The 20,682-nt window shown below is 45.0% G+C and overlaps 2 protein-coding genes across 4 annotated transcripts in view; both read right to left on the reverse strand.

The window, feature by feature from the left end:
- UBOX5 (U-box domain containing 5) overlaps positions 1-19,342 on the reverse strand; it is a 50,760-nt gene extending 31,418 nt beyond the window's left edge. For 2 of the 3 annotated variants that reach the window (XM_030825812.1, XM_030825810.1), the window contains exon 1: positions 19,262-19,342. The gene's annotated coding sequence lies outside the window, so the exon portion shown is untranslated. Of the gene's footprint in view, positions 1-8,122; positions 8,200-19,261 lie in introns of those variants that run through there. The other variant, XM_030825811.1, reaches the window with a different exon arrangement.
- On the reverse strand, positions 6,025-19,393 carry FASTKD5 (FAST kinase domains 5). The gene is made up of 2 exons (XM_030825809.1): positions 19,262-19,393; positions 6,025-8,762 (listed from the first exon to the last, which is right to left on the reverse strand). Exon 2 carries the CDS (start codon positions 8,570-8,572, stop codon positions 6,278-6,280), a length of 2,295 nt encoding a protein of 764 aa, XP_030681669.1. The 5' UTR covers positions 8,573-8,762; positions 19,262-19,393; the 3' UTR covers positions 6,025-6,277.
- Between the last annotated feature and the right edge of the window lie 1,289 nt (positions 19,394-20,682).

Here is a 20,682-nt window from a genome sequence, read left to right on the forward strand (position 1 = left end):
TGTCACCCAGGTACTGAGCATAGTACTAACAGTTTGTTTTTCAACCCTTGCTGCCTCCTCTCCCCTCCCTCTCTCTCGTCTATTTTTTTTTTTAGGGTTGCCAGATTTTTTTTTTTTTTAAGACTGAGTCTCACTCTGTCACCCAGGCTTGAGTGCAGTGGCACAATCTCAGCTCACTGCAACCTCTGCCTCCCAGGTTCAAGTGATTCTCCTGCCTCAGCCTCCCAAGTAGCTGAGATTACAGGGGCGGGCCGTCATGCCCGGCTAATTTTTGTATTTTCAGTAGAGACGGGGTTTCGACATGTTGGACAGGCTAGTCTTGAACTCCTGACCTCAGGTGATCCGCCTGCCTCAGCCTCCCAAAGTGCTGGGATTATAGACGTAAGCCACCACACCCGGCCAGTTGCCAGGTTTAACAAATAAAAATAAAGAATGTTCACTTAATCTGAAAGGTGGTGTGTGCTGAAAAAATTTTTAAAATAAAGAATATTTGCTGCATATTATATTTATTGAACACTCAGCAAACCAGGAATAAAAAATAACTTCCTCATCGGGTGTGGTGGTTCACACCTGTAATCCCAACACTTTGGGAGGCTGAGGCGGGTGGATCACCTGAGGTCAGGAGTTTTTGATACCAGCCTGACCAACATGGAGAAACCCCGTCTCTACTAAAAATACAAAGTTAGCCAGGGGTGGCGTATGCCTGTAGGTAATCCTAGCTCCTTGGGAGGCTTAGGCAGGAGAATCACTTGAACCCGGGATGCGTAGGTTGCGGTGAGCCGAGATTATGCCATTGCACTCCGGCCTGGGCAACAAGAGTGAAACTCCGTCTCAAAAAAATAAATAAACAAAAATAAAAAATAACTTCCTCAACATGATAAAAGGCTTATAAAAAACCCATAATTAACATCATACTCAGCCAGGAGTGGTGGCTCATGCCTGTAATCCCAACACTTCGAGAGACTGAAGCAGGAGTATTGCTTGAGCCCAAGAGTTGAAGACCAGCCATGGCAACATAGAAAGACTCTGCTCTACAAATTTAGCCAGATGTGGTAGCGTGCCCACAGGTGGTCCCAGCTACTTGGAAGGCTGAGGCAGGGGGATCACTTGAGCTTGGGATGTCGAGGCTGCAGTGAGCCATAATCATCCCACTGCACTCCAGCCTGGGCAACAGAGTGAGACCCTTTTTCTTTTCTTTTTTTTTTTTTTTTTTTTTTGCCTCAGCTACTTGGAAGGTTGAGGCAAAAGGGATCACCTGAGTCTAGGAGGTTGAGGCTGCGGCGAGCCATGATAGTGCCACTGCACTCTCAGTATGGGCAACAGGGTTAGACAGTCTCAAAAAGAAAAAAAAAAAAGGTCAGTATTGGTGGCTCACACCTATAATCCCAGCACTCTGGGAGGCCGAGGTGGGCAGATCACTTGAGGCCAGGAGTTCGAGACCAGCCTGGCCAACATGGTGAAACCCCATCTCTACTAAAAACATAAAAAAAATTGGCCGGGCATGGTGGCTTACGCCTGTAATCCCAGCACTTTGGGATGCCAAGGTGGGCAGATCACCTGAGGTCAGGAGTTTGAGACCAGCCTGGCTAACTTGGTGAAACACTGTCTCTACTAAAAATACAAAAAAAATCACCCGGCCGTGGTGGTGGGTGCCTATAATCCTAGCTACTATGGAGGCTGAGGCAGGAGAATCTCTTGAACCCAGGAGGTGGAGGTTGCAGTGAGCTGAGATCGTGCTGCTACACTCCAGCCTGGATGACAGAGACTGTCTCAAAAATAAAAATAAAAAAAGTTGCCGGGCTTGGTGGCACACTCCTGTAATCCCAGCTACTTGGGTGGCTGAGGCACGAGAATCGCTTGTACCCGGGTGGCAGAAGCTGCAGTGAGCAGAGATCATGCTACTGCACTCCAGCCTGGGCAACAGAGAGAAACTCTGTCTCAAAAAAAGAAAGAAAAGTATATGTATATACCCAATGGTAGGTGAAAGACTGGAAATATTCCCCTAAGATCCAGAACAAGACAAAGATGCCTACTTTCATTGTTTGTATTCAATATCTTATTAGAAGTTCCAACCAGAGCAATAAGGCAAGAAAAAAGAAAAAAGAGGAATCCAAAGTGGAAAAGAAGATATAAAACTGTATTCACAGATGAAACGAACCTATATACAGGAAATTCTGAAAAATTCACACAACAACAAAAAAATTATTAGGGCTAACAAATGAATGTTAAGCACAATAGCAGGTTAAATTATCATTTTTTTTTTTTTTTTTTTTTTTTGAGACAGAGTCTCTGGCTCTGCTACCCAGGCTGGAGTACAGTGGCATGATCTCAACTCAATGCAACCTCTGCCTCCTAGGCTCAAGTGATTCTCATGCTTCAGCCTCCTGAGTTGCTAAGGTGTGTGCCACCACGTCTGGCTAAGTTTTGTATTTTTAGTAGAAACAGGTTTCACCATGTTGGCCAGGCTGGTCTCAAACTCCTGGCCTCAAGTGGTCTGCCTGCCTCAGCCTCCCAGAGTGCTGGGATTACAGGTGTGAGCCACCATGCCCGATGAATCATCTGTATTTCTAAACACTCAAAATTAACAACTCATAAAAAGAAGTTTTAAAAACAATTGCATCTACAATAGCATAAAAAAGAATAAAATAATTAGGAATAAAGTTAACATCTGGGTACAGTGGTTCACACCTGTAATCCCATGACTTTGGGGGGCCGAGGTGGGTGGATCACGAGGTCAGGAGTTCAAGACCAGCCTGGCCAAGATGGCAAAACCCTGTCTCTATTAAAAATACAACAAATTAGCCAGTGTGGTGGCGGGAGCCTGTAATCCCAGCTATTTGGGAGGCTGGGCAGAGAATTGCCTGAACCCAGGAGGCGGAGCTTGCAGTGAGTCGAGATCGCACCACTGCACTCCAGTTGAGTGACAGAGTGAGACTCCGTCTCAAAAAAAAAGAAAAATTAGCCAGTTATGGTGGCGTGCACCTGTAGTACCAGCTACTTGGGAGGCTGAGGTTGGAGGATTGCTTGAGCCCAGGATTTGAGGCTGCAGTGAGCCACGATCACATCATTGCACTCCAGCCTGGGTGACAGAGCAAGACCCTATATCAAACAAAACAAAACAAAACAAAAAACTAAGAAAATGTAAGATTTATACACTGAAAACTATAAAGCATTCCTGAAAGAATTAAAAACCTAAATAAATTAAAAGATATACCATGATTATGGATTAGAAGGCTTAATATCGTTAAGATGGCAACATTCCCCAAAGCAAACTACAGATTCAATACTGTCCCTATCAAAAGCCCAATGGCTTTTCTTGCAGAAATGGGCAAACTGATCCTAAAATTCATATGGAAGTGCAAGGACCATGAGTAGCCAAAACAATATTGAAAAATAACAAAGTTGGAGGACTCGTACTTCCCAATTATGTGGAATTGGCATAAGAATAGATGAATGGAATAGAAATGAAAATCCATAAATAACCCTCCACATGTATGGTCAATTGATTTGACACAGATGCCAAAACCATTCAATGGGGGAAGAATATTCTCTTCAACAAATGATGCTGGGACAACTAGATATCCACATGCAAAAGAATGAAGTTGGACTGTTCCCTCTTGCTACATATAAAAATTAACTCAATGTGGATCAAAGACCTAAATATAAAGAGCTCAAACTATCAGAAAAGACATAGGGGTAAATCTCCTTGACCTTGGATTTGGCAATGGTTTCTTAAATATGATACCAAAAGCACAAGCAACTAAAGAAAAAATAATAAACTGGGCTTCAACAAAATTAAAAACAGAAAGTGAAGACAACTCACAGAATGGGAGAAACTATTTGCAAATCACATATATCGTATCTGTTACCTGTATTATGTTACATATATATATATATACAATCTCCTTATGTTTGTGCTGTAACACAACCAAACCTGAATCCCACCAGACTTCCTAATATAACACATAGCATGTTTCCTTCTCATCTGAGCTACTTGGCTATGAAAACCATTCTGCCTAAGCGTCAGACTTGGGAACCACTGGCCCAACAGGTGCTTATGTAATTCTATTCTTCTAGGTCCAATTTTAAGAAGAAAAATATGAGGGTAGGGGGAGTTTATGCAAGACAAGCAGAAATGTGGAAGAGAGAGCTAAAAGAAAAATATTGTTCACTAATTCTGAACTGGCTCTTAAAGCAAGAAGAATCAGCAAGTAAGGACAACCAACCACATCTAAACAAGAATAAGAATTTTAATTTTAGAGCACGTGAAAAGATGAGTTGGAGGAAAAATCCTGAAATGTAAGTGAAGCTATGAGAGCTTTTTTTTTTAGACAGGGTCCCACTCTGTCAGCCAGGTGGGAGTGCACTGGCACAATCACGGCTCACTGCAGTCTTGACCTTCTAAGCTACGGTGATCCTCCCACCTCAGCCTCCCAAGTAACTGGACTACAGGTGTGCATCACCATGCCCAGCTAATTTTTTGTATTTTTAGTAGAGATGGGGTTTTGCCATGTTGCTAGTCTGGAACTCCTGGGTTTAAGAGATCAGCCTGCCTCAGCCACCCAAAGTGCTGGGACTACAGACCTGAGTCACCACACTTGGCCTTTTTTTTTTTTTTTTTTGAGTTAGGGTCTTGCTCTGTCATCCAGGCTAAAGTACAGTGGTGTCATCTCAGCTCACTGCAGCCTCAACCTCCCGGGCTCAACAGATCCCCCCACCCCAGCCTCCTGAGTAGCCAGGACTGCGGGGGCACACCACCACGCCTAATTTTATTTTTTTGCAGAGGCAAGGTCTCACTACGTTGGCCAGGCTGGTCTCAAACTCCTGGACTCAAGCAATCTTCCCACCTTGGCCTCCTAAAGTGCTAACAGGCGTGAGCCACCACATCCAGCATGAGATTCTTATTTTAAAACAAGGTATAGGCCAGCTGCGGTGGCTCATGCCTGTAATCCCAACATTTTGGGAGGCCGAGGTGAGTGGATCATCTGAGGTCAGGAGTGTGAGACCAGCCTGAACAACATGGTGAAACCCCATCTCAACTAAAAATGCAAAAATTAGCTGGGCATGGTGGCGGGCGCCTGTAACCCCAGCTACTCAGGTGGTTAAGGCAGGAGAACTGCCTGAACCTGGGAGGCAGAGCTTGCAGTGAGCCAAGATCGCGCCATTACTCTCCAACTTGGGCAACAGAGAGACTCCGTCTCAAAAAGAAAAAAAAAAAACAAAAGCCAGACACGGTGGCTCACACCCGTAATCCCAGCACTTTGGGAGGCCAACGCAGGCAGACCACCTGAGGTCAGGAGTTCAAGACCAGCCTGGTCAACATGGAGAAACCCCGTTTCTGCTAAAAATACAAAAATTATCCAGGCATGGTGGTACGCGCCTGTAGTCTCAGCTACTTGGGAGGCTGAGGCAGGAGAATTGCTTGAACCTGGGAGGTGGAGGCTGCAGTGAGCTGAGATTGTGCCACTGCATTCCAGCCTGGGTGACAGAGCGAGACTCCGTCTCAAAAAACAAACAAAAAAGCTGGCTTAAAAAAATATACATATATCCATCGGCCGGGCACGGTGGCTCACGCTTGTAATCCCAGCACTTTGGGAGGCCGAGGCGGGTGGATCACGAGGTCAGGAGATCGAGACCACGGTGAAACCCCGTCTCTACTAAAAATACAAAAAATTAGCCGGGCATGGTGGCGGGCGCCTGTAGTCCCAGCTACTCGGAGAGGCTGAGGCAGGAGAATGGCGTGAACCCGGGAGGCGGAGCTTGCAGTGAGCCGAGATCACGCCACTGCACTCCAGCCTGGGTGACAGAGCGCAAGACTCCGTCTCAAAAAAAAAAAAAAAAAAAAAAAAATATATATATATATATATATATATATATATATATATATCTGTAAGGGTGGGGGGGAGGGTCTCCAGAAAAGAATAAAATTTTTAAAAATTGGCTTTATATAATGTCTGACATACTTTTATTCTAAAAACTCTGTGACACAAGGCTGGTAAACAGAAAAATCCAACAAGGACTTACTTGACCGTAGGACATATTAAGATGTTTATTATTTACTAAGAGTAACATGTATACATTTGCAGTAATTTGTACAATCCAACTACATTACAATTCACAGTAACATACACTAGCTCTAACCTGCCTTGGATACAATTAAGTCTCCTCAACACACTATTTTATTGCCAAACTTACATTCTCGCGTTTATAATCATTTTGCAACACCTGGTACAGTAAACACCTATAGCTTTGCCATAGAAATGCCCCTAAATGCCCTTCAGAGAGCAGAGGTGAATACTTTCTCATGAAGAAACGCCAACTTTTCTAAGCGAGTTCGTTTCAGTAGTGGGAACCATTCCCAGTAGGATAACTCTACCACACGGTAGCCAAGCCGAGCCAGCTGCCGCCTCTTCATATTGTGCAGTCCAAGGAGATCCCTGGAGCCATAGCAATACTGGTTCCTGTTTGTGAACTGAATAGCCAGCTTCATTCTTGGGGTCTGCATGCAGGCTGGGGGGCACAGGCCAGCCATCTCCATGGCCCCCGATTTATCTGCTACATTGCAAAGGGAGCCCCCCAAAGGTACAGCTGCCTTATTCTCTAACTCCATGGGCTGTTGCCCAGGCTCTGACTCAGTTTTGCCCTGGAAATGTCCTCTTGCTTTCCCTTTTAGTAACTGATTCATCAAATTATCTGTAAGGCTGACTCCCACACACTCAAGCCTTAATTTGGCTACATTTTCAGCTGGTGTGGCTTCTCTATTAAATGGTAATGGCTTCAGGTTAACATCAAGCTGGACCTCTAAGTCAGAAGATCGGGTATGAGGCAAAATCATATGGTGCTTGACGTACTGGGGCCCCCCCAACATGGTCTCCAGTAAAAAGACAGTTTCTAAGAATTCAGGCTTTGAATTCATATCCTTCTCTGCTAAATACCACAGCAATTCAGACCCCTCTTGCTGAAGGTGAGTACTAAGACGATTGCCTCTGTAATCTGGACACTCAGTGCCAACTGTACCATCGAGGGTATATAGTTCCTTAATTAGATCAAACTTAGTTCTTTCCTGAGCTAACCTGACAAACCCTGGACTGAGAGCAAAATCAATTAACTCTACTGGAAAGTACTCCAAAAATGCCAGGCCCAGCAGGCAGGTGGGCAGGTGTTCTGGGTACTGGCTGAATTCAGGCATCTTTCTGTGAATCTCATTTATCAGGCTGGAGTAAAATTCTTCTGCATTGGGTGGCTTATAATTCAGAGTTCCAAATGACCACAGAATCTTGGCAACATCTTTACTTCGACAGTGTGCCACTCTAGGAGGCAAAGACGCAGCCACTGCATTCATTATTCCTTCATCCAGGAAGCGTAAGGCCGAGCAGTAAAGAGTCAGGTGCATGACACCTTGAACTCCCAGGGAAGGAATTCGCTGAGGAGCAATCTCTCCAATCTGCTTCATGAAATTGATGTGATCCACGTGAGTGAAACGGAACATTTTAACAATATTCACTAAGGAGTGACTACTCAGATGCTGCATGTTAGCACAAGCCAAGTCTCCAATTTTCCGCATGACAAATTCAGAGAGATTAGTACTTGATTTAAAGAACCCCAAACAGATGGTACCAACCTCCTCTAAATTGATCAAATCTATATATTTAAGGATCAATGATTCCAATTTTTGCATTAGATCCTGGGATACCTGACGATTTTCACCTATAACATAAATTAGGTGAACTAGCTGAGACAAGGATAGATCTTTCCAGTGCAAATTAAGATAACTAGAAAAAATGTTTAAAAACCTAGGTACTCTGCGACCTAAGTGCCTCCAGAGATCAGCCACCAAAAGGAGCTGATCCATACTCATCTCCCATACCTGATGGCAACACTTGGTCTCATACACATCTAGCATTGAATGGGAGTGAGGGATTCCTAAAATGACAAAAGCTTTCAAAACATTGATCAGGTCTTGGCTATCAAAGAGCTGTATCTTCTTCACACTCAGCTGGCAGAGCAGAGCAAAGCTGGTACTGTGCAGCAAGACAGGATGCTGCTCTGCAGGCAAAGAGCTCAGCTTACACAAATAATCAACAATGACTTGAGCCTGGAGATTATGTTGATAAACTCTTACTTTGTGCAAAATTAGTTCACCTTCTGAAACAGACAGGAGCTGAGAAGTCTCGGATGCATTATAGCTGTGAACACGGTATTCTGGTCTTAGCTGTAGGAAAACTCGGATGGTTTCAAAGGAATCAAAAACTTCTACATCCTCTTCACCAACTCCTGTGGCCCTGGGTGAGCCCAGCTGCAATGTTCTGGCCTTAGAGGAAGAAGTCTTGCTGAATTCCAAACCTGGGCGGGCACTGCTGGTTGTCAGGATTCTCCGAGAAGAGAAAGTGCTACATATGTTCTTAACTTTTTTGGCAGAATGGCAGAGGCTAATGTGTTCTGGAGGGTCCTGTCCCCCATGCTGTGTGCTGCTCACATTCCAGTATGACACACTTCGGACTGCACCAAAGGCAGAAGGACTGCAAAATGCTCGGTATCTTAAAAGTTTTAACGACTTGAGAGTAGCTGCCATTCTGGTGTCAGTATTGATCTCTTTGGCAGTCAGAATATAGTCCTCACAGGTTTGATCAGGCAATTTCTTGTTTATATGGTGCTTGATTAGAGCTGGACGGGGAGGTGTTCCACAAAAACTGCCTGGAAATCTTCGGCATATCACAAGAGCCAGGGATCACAAATGACTGGGTCAGAATTGGTGCCAGATACTGAAAAAAGGGTAGATGAAGAATGAGTGGCTTCTACCTATAAAAGCATCCAAATTTACACATTATAAAAAACAGGTTGAAACTACACTGCTGTCCACTCAAGTAAGTTCAATGCTAGTAAATGCCCAAACCACATGACAGCATATATCAAGGATAAATTCTGCACTGTGTAAAGGCCTAGGAAAACCCCCAACCCAGGGTACCCGTGGGCAGTTCCTGGACTGCTGCTCACCAGACTTCCTTCACTGTACAAGGCAAGCAGTGACAGCTAAAGAAGAGACGGTGCTCCGCTAACATTTGATAGGAAGAAGGAAGGCAGATTTCTAGAAAGAAGGCTGGGAACAAAAGTGAGCAACTCCTTCCATCTCTGATATCAAGGCAAATAGGTCCTACCTGAAGAATGTTTATAAAAACTGCTATGCTAACAGCACTAAGTAAAAAGTGGGATCTGGTATAAGAGATAATTAGTTGGCTGGGTGTGGGTGGCTCACACCTGTAATGCCAGCACTTTGGGAGGCCGAGGCAGGCAGATCACTTGAGGTCAGGAGTTTAAGACCAGCCTGGCCAACAAGGTGAAATCCCGGCTCTACTAAAAATACAAAAAATTACCCAGGTGTGGCAGCACACACCTGTAATCCCAGCTACTCAGGAGACTGAGGCAGGAGAATCGCTTGAACCTGGGAGACAGAGGTTGCGGTGAGCCAAGACCGTGCCACTGCACTCCAGCCTAGGCGAAAAAGTGAGACTCCATCTCAAAAAAAAAAAAAATAAAAGATTTAATTAGTTATACCCACGATAACCCTCCCTGTTCTTATAGCGCAAAACTGTTAATTCCAAAATTCTGTCATTCTAATGCTGTTCTTGTACTTTTTAGAAGATGCCTACTCTCCTCTTCAGGAAGCTTAGAACAGAACTTGAGTCACTATTACAGAGTAGTCACAGAGTAATGGTGTTATTAGAAAGTATACTAAAAAACTCACTCATTTTGGTGGGAGAAAGCAGAAGGTTGAGGGTCTGCTCACTGTCACTTCACGGATGGGAAGCAAAGAGTACCCCAAAGCTGGGCTCGGGGTTCAGGGAACACCAATTGACGCAACTGCCCCGCTGACATCTTCTGGAGACGGCAGCTTAGCAATGCTTCCAGTAAGTCTTTATTCTGCCTGTGAGCAGTACAATGCCCATTTTTCTCCCATGGCAGAAGCCATGAGAGACTATGAAATTGATTCTGCTGTGCTCTCGCTTTCCTTAATGCTTATTCTTTTTCCTTCCACTTAAGTGCTAAAGCCTGACAAGCAAGACCGAAGGAGACCTGAGTTGTCAACTGATGTACCAGACAGGGCTGTTGCTGCAGAAAACTCCATAAAAGTTCCAAGGGTGCCAGAATGACTTTCTGAAATGCCTGCCCAACTCTGCTGCCAGCCACTTTCTTCCAGAGCCCATAGCACATCATCATTTAGTTCATCAAAGAATAGCAGGGCAGGTCCGTGGCTCTGTTCCAGTAGCCCAGCTACACAGGCTTCTCTAGATGGCAGGAACATATGTATGAATTTCTGTGTGAATCAGAGCAGAATTCTCTCACACTAAATTTTTATACACTTGGTTCTTTACTGTGGCTTGTGGACCATTCTTTTTTTCTTTTTTGAGACAGTCTCACTCTGTCACCCAGGTTGGAGTATAGTGGCATGATAACTGCAGCTTTGACCTCCCACTTCAAGCAATCCTCCCACTTCAGCCTCAGCCTCTTGAAGTAGCAAAAACTACAGGTGCACACCACCAAACCCAGTTAGTGTGTGTGTGTGTTTGTGTGTGTGTGGAGATGGAGTCTCACAATGTTGCCAAGGCTGGTCTCAAACTCCTGGGCTCAAATGATCCTCCTACCTTGGCCTCCTGAAGTGCTAGTATTACAGGCATCAGCCACCATGCCTGACCACCTGTGGATCATTCTGCCCACCAAATTTCAATCTGTGGTTCAGATCAAGGGTGAGCAGACTATATCCTGGGGCCCAAATCTAGCTTTTCACGTGTTTTTGTAAACAAGGTTTTTTCAGAACATAGCTACGCCATTCATTATGTATTGTCTATGTCTGCTTTCCTGCTACAAGAGCAGAACTGTGTAACTGTGACAGATTGTATGGCCTGCAAAGCATATTTAGTGTTTGGTCCATTACATAAAAAGTTTGCTGATCTCTGCTACACACTATTTCTATAAATGCAGATGGCCAGCTTTTCAAAAATTAGAAAAACTTGGCCACGCCTATAATCCCAACACTTTGGGAAGCTGAGGCAGAAGGATCGCTTGAGGCCAGGAGTTTGAGACCAGCCTGAACAACACAGCAAGACTGTCTAAAAAATAAAAAATAAATTAAAAATAAATTTAAAAAGCAAAAAATTTTAATTAAATTAGAAAAACTATAGAAAAATAGTATTAAAATAATGTTTTTCTGTAATATTTAGATGATAATTGAAGATTATAGTCCTCAAAACAGTCATTAGGAAACTCGATTAATACCACAGCACAGGAAAGGTGGGAACAAAAGAGACAGCAGGACGGCCAGGCGTGGTGGCTCATGCCTGTAATTCCAGCACTTTGAGATGCCAAGGCAGGCAGATCACTTGAGGTCAGGAGTTCGAGACCAGCCTGGCCATCATGGCAAAACTCTATCTCTACTACAAAAACAAAAATTAGCCAGGTATGGTGGCGCGAGCGTGTAATCCCAGCCACTTGGGGGGCTGGGGCACAAGAGTCGCTTGAACCCAGGAGGCGGAGGTTGCAGTGAGCCAAGATGGTGCCACTGCACTCCAGCCTGGGTGACAGAGACTCTGTCTCAAAAAAGAAAAAAAGAGAACCAAAAAAAACAGAGATAGCATGTAACAGAACTCCCCAGTTGACAGAACAGGGCTTTTAAGAAGACCTACTTTTGGCTGGGCACAGTGACTCACGTCTGTAATCCCAGCACTTTGGGAGGCTGAGGCGGGTGGATCTACGAGGTCAGGCGTTCGAGACCAGCCTGGCCAACATAGTGAAAACCTGTCTCCACTAAAAATACAAAAAATTAGCCAGGCGTGGTGGCGGGCGCCTGCAATTGCAGCTGGGGCACCTGCAATCCCAGCTACTCGGGAGGCTGAGGCGGGAGAATCACTTGAACCTGGGAGGCAGAGGTTGCAGTGAGCTGAGATAGCGCCACTGCACTGCAGCCTGGGCAATAGTGCGAGACTCCGTCTCAAAAAAAAAAAAAAAGAAGAAGAAGACCTACTTTCCAATTTGGAATTTAATTTAATCCACCACAATGTGCAACTAAAGCCATATAGTGTTCAAATCTGTAGTCTTCATCTCATTTGAGGAAGTAGATCCTGGCCAGGCACAGTGGCTCACACCTATAATCCCAGCACTTCGGGAGGCCGAGGTGGGCGGACCACTTGAGGACAGGAGTTCGAGACCAGCCTAGCCAATATGGCGAAACGCCATCTCTACTAAAAATATAAAAATTAGCTGGGTGTGGTAGTGTGCCTGTAATCCCAGCTATTTGAGAGGCTGAGGCAGGAGAATTGCTTGAATCCAGGAGGCAGAGGTTGCAGTGAGCTGAGATCACACTACTGCATTGCAGCCTGGGCGAAACAGCAAGACTGTCTCAAAAAAAAAAAAAAAGTAGATCCTAAAAAAAACAGCTTTAAAGGCCCCATTTTTTAAATAAAATAGCTGTGCCATAGTAAAGCAAAAAACAGAAAATGTCTGTCTAGAAGGAGGCTGGTTTACAAGATAAATGTGTGGCAGGCATCAACACATGAAAAAGTACACACTAATATTGAGTGGAACAAATAGCACATAAACAAGAATTAACAAATATCTCCATAAATGATGTTAATTTTAAAATATTAAATAATTAAAATTACTTCAATTAATTCTACCTAAGAGTACTTAATGAAATTACTATATGTGGTCTGGAAATAAAAGAACCATCTCCTAGAACATCAATGTTTGGTGCAGCTCCAGTGTTTTGAATTCATGTGACTCTTTTTGATTTATAAAAACACAGGCTAAGATCCAAGATGGAAATAACAAGAGCTATGCCTTAGGGCCTCCTCTGTGCCAAGGCTTAGAGCCTTGTAAAGCCGCTTTATCTGCATTAGTTCCCATCCTTATAACATCTCTGTAATGTAAGTTTATAATCCCCATATTACTGATGAGAAAGAGACCACAAGATTAAGAAACCTGCCAAAAGTTATATAGCCAAGGGATTGAGTAGAGCCTAATATTAAAGACTGTCTGACTCCTAAGCCCACATTATTGGTATACTAGAGAGACAAGAATGGATGTCAGGAAACACAGGTTCGGGGGGCAATACGGGGTGGGATGGCTGAACAATCTATGGTCTTCTAGGATTTCCAGGTGCCAGGGAGCTGGAGGGTTAGAACTAGGTAAGCTTGAAAGTCCCTTCCACCTCTAACAGTCTAGGATTCTATCACTGTGGTTTATACTGCAGGTTGAACATCCCTTGTCCAAAATGCTTGAGACCAGAAGTGTTTCAGATTTTAAACTTTTTCAGTTTTTGGACTATGTGCTTTATACTTACCAGTGAGCATTCCAAATTCAAAAATCCAAAATCTGAAATACTCCAATGATTTTTTTTTCCTTTGAGTATCATGTTCGTGCTCAAAAAGTTTCAGATTTTGGAGCATTTTGGATTTTGGAGTTTCAGGTTTGGAATGCTCAACCTGTACTTTTAAAAAGAACAAAGAGAAGACCTCAAAGGCTGAAATCTACATGAGGGAAAGAGTTCGCAGGATGCTCCAGGATCAAAGTAAGGAGAGCTACCACAATTGAAGACCTGAAAGTTGGGCAGTAGAGATATGGGATCCAGAAACTTGAGTTCAATACAGAGAAGCAAAGGTTTCCCTTTTCCCCCAGGAAAAAGGTGAAGGAAGATCCCAGGACAAGAGCTGTGAACAGACATAAAGAGCAACCAGCTCATGCTGGACGACACAGACAGTACCCAGGAGATGAGAATCGTACTTCTACCGGATAATCCGGGCACGAACAAGAGATAAGGATACAAAAAGCCATGCTAATAAAAACAGTAACAAAAATTATTAATGCCAGGGAAGACAAAAAAGTTATACAAGATAGAATATGTTACCACAGGCAGGATGCAATGGCCCATTCCTGTAATCATAGTACTCTGGGAGGCCAAAGTGAGAAGATCACTTGAGGCTGGGAGTTTGAGACCAGCCTGGGCAATGTAGTGAGACCCCCACCTCTACAAAATATTTAGAAATTAGCCAAGCCTGGTGGCACACACCTGTGGTCCCAGCTACTCAGGAGGTAGAAGTGGGAAGATCGCCAGAAGTGGGAAGATCGCTTGAGCCCAAAAAGTTAAGGCTGCAGTGAGCTGTGATCCTGCTATGGCAGGGTGACAGAGAGAGACCCTGTCTCAAAAAATAAATAAATAAATAAATAAATAAAAAGAGTAAAGAAAATATTAGTATATCATACTCCCTGTTCAGTTGAGAATAATATTAACATAATTTTATTAATATAAATCTTGATATTAGCCTAACCAAAAATTATGAGCAAACTATATTGGGAGGATAAAGTGAGAAGAGAAGGAGTAGGGGGAGGTTGATGATACAAGAGACTTAGAGCCTCAAAGTCCATAATAAAAAAGTACAATTGGACAGGTGTGGTAGCTCACAACTGTAATCCCAATATTTTGGGAGGCTGAGGCAGGAGGATCACTTGAACCCAGGAGGCAGAGGTTGCAGTGAACCAAGATTGTGCCACTGCACTCCAGCCTGGGTGACAGAGCAACACACCATCTCAAAAAAAGAAAAGAAAAGAAAAAATACATATAGTGATGGCCGATGGCCAGGAGCAGTGGCTCACACCTGTAATCCCAGCACTTTGGGAAGCTGAGGCGGGCGGATTGCTTTAGGCCAGGAGTTCTAGACCAGCCTGGGTAACATGGTGAAACCCTGTCTCTACTAAAAATATAAAAAGTAGGCTGGGCACAGCGGCTCAAGTCTGTAATCCCAGCACTTTGGAAGGCTGAGGCAGGAGGATCACCTGAGGTCAGGAGTTTGAGACCAGCCTGGCCAACATGGCGAAACCCCGTCTCTACTCAAAATACAAAAAATTAGCCAGGCATGGTGGCAGGCACCTGTAATCCCAGCTACTCAGAAGGCCAAGGCAGGAGAATCACTTGAACCCGCGAGGCAGAGGTTGTGGTGGGCCGAGGTCGCACCACTGCACTCCAGGCTGGGCAACAGAGCGAAACTCCATCTCAAAAAAAAAAAGTGGGTCAGGGGAGGAAACCATTATTTAGTGTTACAAGCTCTACTGAACTATTTGACTATTTAAACCATGTACATATACAATTTTGACAAAAATTAAATTTACAAAATGCATGTATTATCAAGATATTATGGTATTGTTCAAGATAATGAATGGAGAAAGTAACTTAATAGATAAGGAAAATGTTGAAAAGTTATTTTTAGTGCAAGCACTTTCTACTATCTAAGAACTTCTTTAAAGATGTTCAATAACAGAAATGATAACAAAATAAGGAATCTTAGAGGCATGAAGAGCCAACCTACAAATGGTAAACAGTGGCTACTTACTCTTCTCACCATGCAACATTTACAGTAACTCTATAGAAACCATATCTACATATACAGGTCTGAAACAGAGCCACTTCAGAAGTTGGTCTTGAGTACTGTGGAGAAGGAAAGAAAAACAAGGAAGATACAGAAGCAGCAGAGAAGAACAGTAGGGAGAAAAGACACTGCAAAGAAGCAGCAGTCAGGATGACCAGATAGCAAAAGCATACCTGAGAAGGTTAGTTCCTCCTTACTCAAGGACTCTCAGAAAATCCATAGGAAAGCTGGGAAGAGAACACTATGAGATGTTCAGTCAATTAACTCCTGACCTCCTTTTTTTTTTTTTTTTTTTTTTGAGACGGAGTCTTGCTCTGTTGCCCAGGCTGGAGTGCAGTGGCGTGATCTCAGCTCACTGCAACCTCTGCATCCCGGGTTTAAGTAATTCTCCTGCCTCAGCCTCCCAAGTAGCTGAGACTAAAGGCTCATGCCAACATGCCCGACTAACTTTTTTGTATTTTTTGGTAGAGACGGGGTTTTGCCATGTTAGCCAGGCTGGTCTCAAACTCCTGGCCTCAAGTGATCCACCTGCCTTGGCCTCCCAAAGTACTGAGTACAGGCAGGAGCCACCACGCCCGGCCTGACTCTTTCAATAAAGGTCAAAGATACCTGATATGGTTTCACGAAACTCCTTTCCTACTTTAAGTGCCCCAAGTATACCTTTCTCCCCTTTAGGGATCCTAATGAAACAGAGTAGAGCCTCAGAGACCCCTGGACCCTGTCAGTTCCAAAAGGCAATGCCCAAACCTCCCTGAATGATGTGATTTCACAGGACTGAGGAATCTTACCTTTCTCCCTTCCACATACAGGTCTGAGCAAGGTCGAATAGCTTCATGTTAAACTAGAGTCTAGAAGTTAGAGGAGGGGGGCCAGGCAGAGGAAGGAGCCATGCTAACTGTAGACTGAGTATATGACACCTTAAACACATACAATTTACCACTTACCAGATCTGATCCCTCAATTCTAACACTTTTCCTTTCTATGTCCCAATAAAATTGCCACAAATAAATGAACACTCCAACCCTATTCCTGTCTCAGCAAATAATTTGTTGAGCAACCTTAAGAATTAAAAAGGCAAAAAAACTGGCTAGGCAGGTGGCTCAAGACCATAATCCCAGCACTTTGGGAGGCCGAGCAGGCGGATCACGTGAGGCCAGGAGTTCAAGACCTGTCTGGGCTACATGGCGAGACCCTGTCTCTACCAAAAAAAAGGCAAAAAACCGAACTTTCTCTAGGTGCTGAGAATCTACAAAACCTCAAAGTCCCTAGTGAGGGCTTAGAGACTGGCAGTAAGGACCTTAGCTGTTAATGTGGATGTTAACTGGGCTAGACTCTTCTGTGTTTCTGTTTCCACACGGGAGCACGGCCTCAGAGGAGTCTACTGGTACTGCGAAGGTGAAGCACTAGTGCAAAGGTGTTTAGGTCAAGTTCAGTGTCACTCGCAGGTCTAAGCCAAACTAAAATTATTCAGTCTAGCAATCCATCCCTTCCTTTTTGTTCTAGACTCCATGCTGATAGGAGAAAAAACAGCCCATCACAAACATTTGTGAAACTTTTTCAGCTACACAGCCCTCCCCCTTCTCTTTTAAGACTCTGCTACTCCTCTATCAGAATGGCAAGAAGGATGTGGGTAGATATAGTATGACTAAGCCCTATAGATGATTCTGTTAGAGCTACTGCTTTTAAAGGGTTTCATAAAACCCTGTCTTTAGAAAACCTCTCCATATAACAACAGGGAGTAGGCACTCATGTCCTCTCAGCCCATCTGAATGAGACTTCTAGAGGAATTACAAAATCCAGGCAGGTAAAGAGAAGTAGCTGCATGCACACAGTTGTCATAAGAGAAAACTCCCAAATAAATGGTCCAAGTACCTGTAACTGTTAGCTCAATAAACACTTGGTTTTATCTGCTTTTACAATTTGCAAGGCTGTATAGTACAGTATTTCAGACAAGAAGGAGTTTCAGAATTCTTTTTTTTGTTTGTTTGTTTGTTTTTTTTCAGATAGGGTCTCGCTCTGTTGTTCAGCCTAGAGGGCAGTGGTGCAATCTCCGCTCACTGCATCCTCCACCACCGCCCCCCACCTCTCACCCCGGCAACACCCCGGGCGAGGATCGCTCAAGGATCTCAAACGATCCTCCCACCTCAGCCTCCTAAGCAGCTTGGACTACAAGTGCACCACCACGCCTGGCTAAATTTTGTTTTTTTGTTTTTGTGGGGTTTTTTTGTTTTTTGTTTTTTTGGTAGAGACAGAGTTTCCCTATGTTGCCCCCAGCTTGGTCTCGAACTCCTGGGCTCAAGTAATCCTTCCACTTCGGCCTCCCAAAGTGCTGGGATTACAGGCATGAGCCACCACACCTGACCTTAGAATTATTTTATATAAAAGTTGACTTATTCACATGATGAATGGCAAGGCCTTATTAGAGACTAAAAAAAATAAACCAATGGATGGGGAAGAAAATCATACTAATAAACATTTGACCTGCATAACTGCCAAAGGCCTCACTTTTTAAGTTATGTTATGCAGCACAGAGTCTTCAGATTTTATTTATTTATTTATTATTTATTTATTTATTTAAGACGGAGTCTCGCTCTCTCGCCCAGGCTGGAGTGCAGTGGCGCGATCTTGGCTCACTGCACACTCCGCCTCCCGGGCTCACGCCACTCTCCTGCCTCAGCCTCCCGAGTAGCTGGGACTACAGGCGCCCGCCACCACGCCCAGCTAATTTTTTGTATTTTTAGTAGAGACGGGGTTTCACCGTATTAGCCAGGTTGGTCTCGATCTCCTGACCTCGTGATCCGCCCGCCTCGGCCTCCCAAAGTGCTGGGATTACAGGCGTAAGCCACTGCGTCTGGCCCAGATTTTATTTTAGTCTACCAGGCAGTAGCAAATTATCCGAGGACTTGCCCAAGACCATTCAGGTCAGTGAGCTACAGAATCTAGTTCCGGAAAGGCAGCCATTCTTACTATTCACAAAGTGTAGAAAACATGAATTCAGATTCCAGCAGCAACAAATGACTGGAGCACAAAACGCCAGCCACAGTTGGTGCTAACGCAGCTGGCTATCAGCTCCACAGGATGAAGCACTGTCCAAGGGTCTGATCAGTGAAGCATTACCCAAGACTGATGAACATAGCTGATATGAGGGGACCCAAAGTTCCCTGAGTCAAGACAGAAGAGCTGTGTCACGGTTTGCACAGAAGGAGAAAGAACAACTGTTCTTACCCCCCGAAAGAAAAAGGGAGAAGGCCATCAATACTACCCTTAGGCGTGTGCAACCAGAAACTGCTAAAAATGGGGGGAAAGTATATATCCTATCATACTGATGTTTACTGAAGACTCCGCATCCCAAATGCTAAGCAACATACTGTAGGGCCTTGTTACTCAGTGTGTGGTCTGCGCGCCAGAGGCTTCAGCCGCATCTGGAATCTAGTTAGGAACACAGTTATCTCAGGCCCCACCCCAGACCTACAGAATCAGAATCTCTAAGCGATTCTCAGGCACATCAAAGTGTGATGAGAGGCGCGGCAGAATATCTGACTACATTCTCATAACAGCACCGTGAGACAAGTACTGTTACGATCTCCATTTCACAGAGGTAAAAAATCAAGGGTCAGATAAGCCCCCAGCCAAAGATCACAAACTCAGGAGCGGCGAGAGTCACTGAAGTTCTCACCACAGCCTGGCCTGCGACAGGCACTCGCAACTCCGGCCAAGAGCTGAACAAGGCCTCGGTGCGCGCCAGCCCTGCGCCGGCCGGGAGGACAAGAGGCACAGACCAAGGCCCAGGACGGTCGTGAACGCGGGAAGCGGCCGCCGCGACCTCCTCCCCGGCCGCCGCCACTCACCTGATCCTCCCGAAGGTGGGCGCCGCAACACCAAACCGGGGACGCCGCGGGCGGCGGCGACACAGATACTCGCTCCTCCGGCAACTCCGAGCTTCACAGCCCCACTTCCGGCCAACTGCCCGCTACTTCCGCCTGCTGCGCGAGTGACGGATGCGGCCGAGGCTCAAAAGACTGTCAGCGTTTCCCAAGGACATTTTCCACTGGAGGACGTTGTTGAGGAGACAGGGGGAGCCTAGGACCTGCAGAGGCAAAACACCTTGCTGGATGGATCGCTCTGGAAGTCATTAAGCAGCTTAGTCCCGGCGCGGTGGCTCACGCCTGTAATCCCAGTACTTTGGGAGGCCAAGGCGGGCGGATCATCTGAGTTCAGGAGTTCGAGACCAGCCTGGCTAATGTGGTGAAACCCCCGTCTCTACTAAAAATACAAAAATTAGCCGGGCGTGGTGGCGCACGCCTATAATCCAGCTATTCAGGAGGCGGAAGCAGGAGAGTCGCTTGAACCCGGGAGGCGGAGGTTGCAGTGAGCCGAGATCTCGCCACTGTACTCCAGCCTGGGCACCCCTGTACTCCAGCTCTGGGCCACAGAGCGAGACTCCATCTCAAAAAAAAAAAAAAGTAAGTAGCTTAGACACAGGTTCGAATCTGAGGACCACCACTCAGGGTTTTATGGCCTTGGGGAAGTCACATAAATTCATTCTTGTTATATTATTATTTATTTTCATAGAGACGGGGATGGCAGTGTCTTCTTATGTTGCCCAGGCTAGTCTGGAACTCCTGGGCTCATGCAATACTCCTGCCTCAGCCTCTGAAAGTACTGGGATTACAGGTATGAGCCATAGCACCCGGCCCACATAAATTCTCTAAGCCTGTACAGTGAGAAAAACAATACATGTATTTTTTTATTTTTGTTTTTTTTTTTTTTTTTTTTTGAGACAGAGTCTTGCCCCATTGCCCAGGCTGGGGTGCAATGGTGCAATCACGGCTCACTGCAGCCTCAACCTCCTAGGTTCAAGTGATCCTCCTTTCTCAGCCTCCTGAGTAGCTAAGACCACACGCATGCACCATCACACCTGTCTAATTTTAACAATGCATTGGTCGGGTGTGGTGGCTCACACCTGTAATCTCCGGTGTTGGAGACCAGCCTGGCCAACATGGTGAAACCTCGTCTCTACTAAAAATACAAAAAAAAAAATTAGCAGGGTGTGGTGGCGGGTACCTGTAACCCCAGCTACTTGGGAGGCTAAGGCAGGAGAATCACTTGAACGCAGGAGGTAGAGGTTGCAGTGAGCCGAGATTGCACCACTGCACTCCAGCTGGGGTGACAGACTCCATCTTTTTTTTTTAATGCATTTATAATAGAGATGTATCTGTAAAGTGCTCTCAGGAAAAGAGCTAGTGACATGATGGATAGATGAGCCTGC

The sequence above is a fragment of the Nomascus leucogenys genome, chromosome 13 (genome assembly GCF_006542625.1).
Source record: "Nomascus leucogenys isolate Asia chromosome 13, Asia_NLE_v1, whole genome shotgun sequence".
Lineage (NCBI taxonomy): Eukaryota > Metazoa > Chordata > Mammalia > Primates > Hylobatidae > Nomascus > Nomascus leucogenys.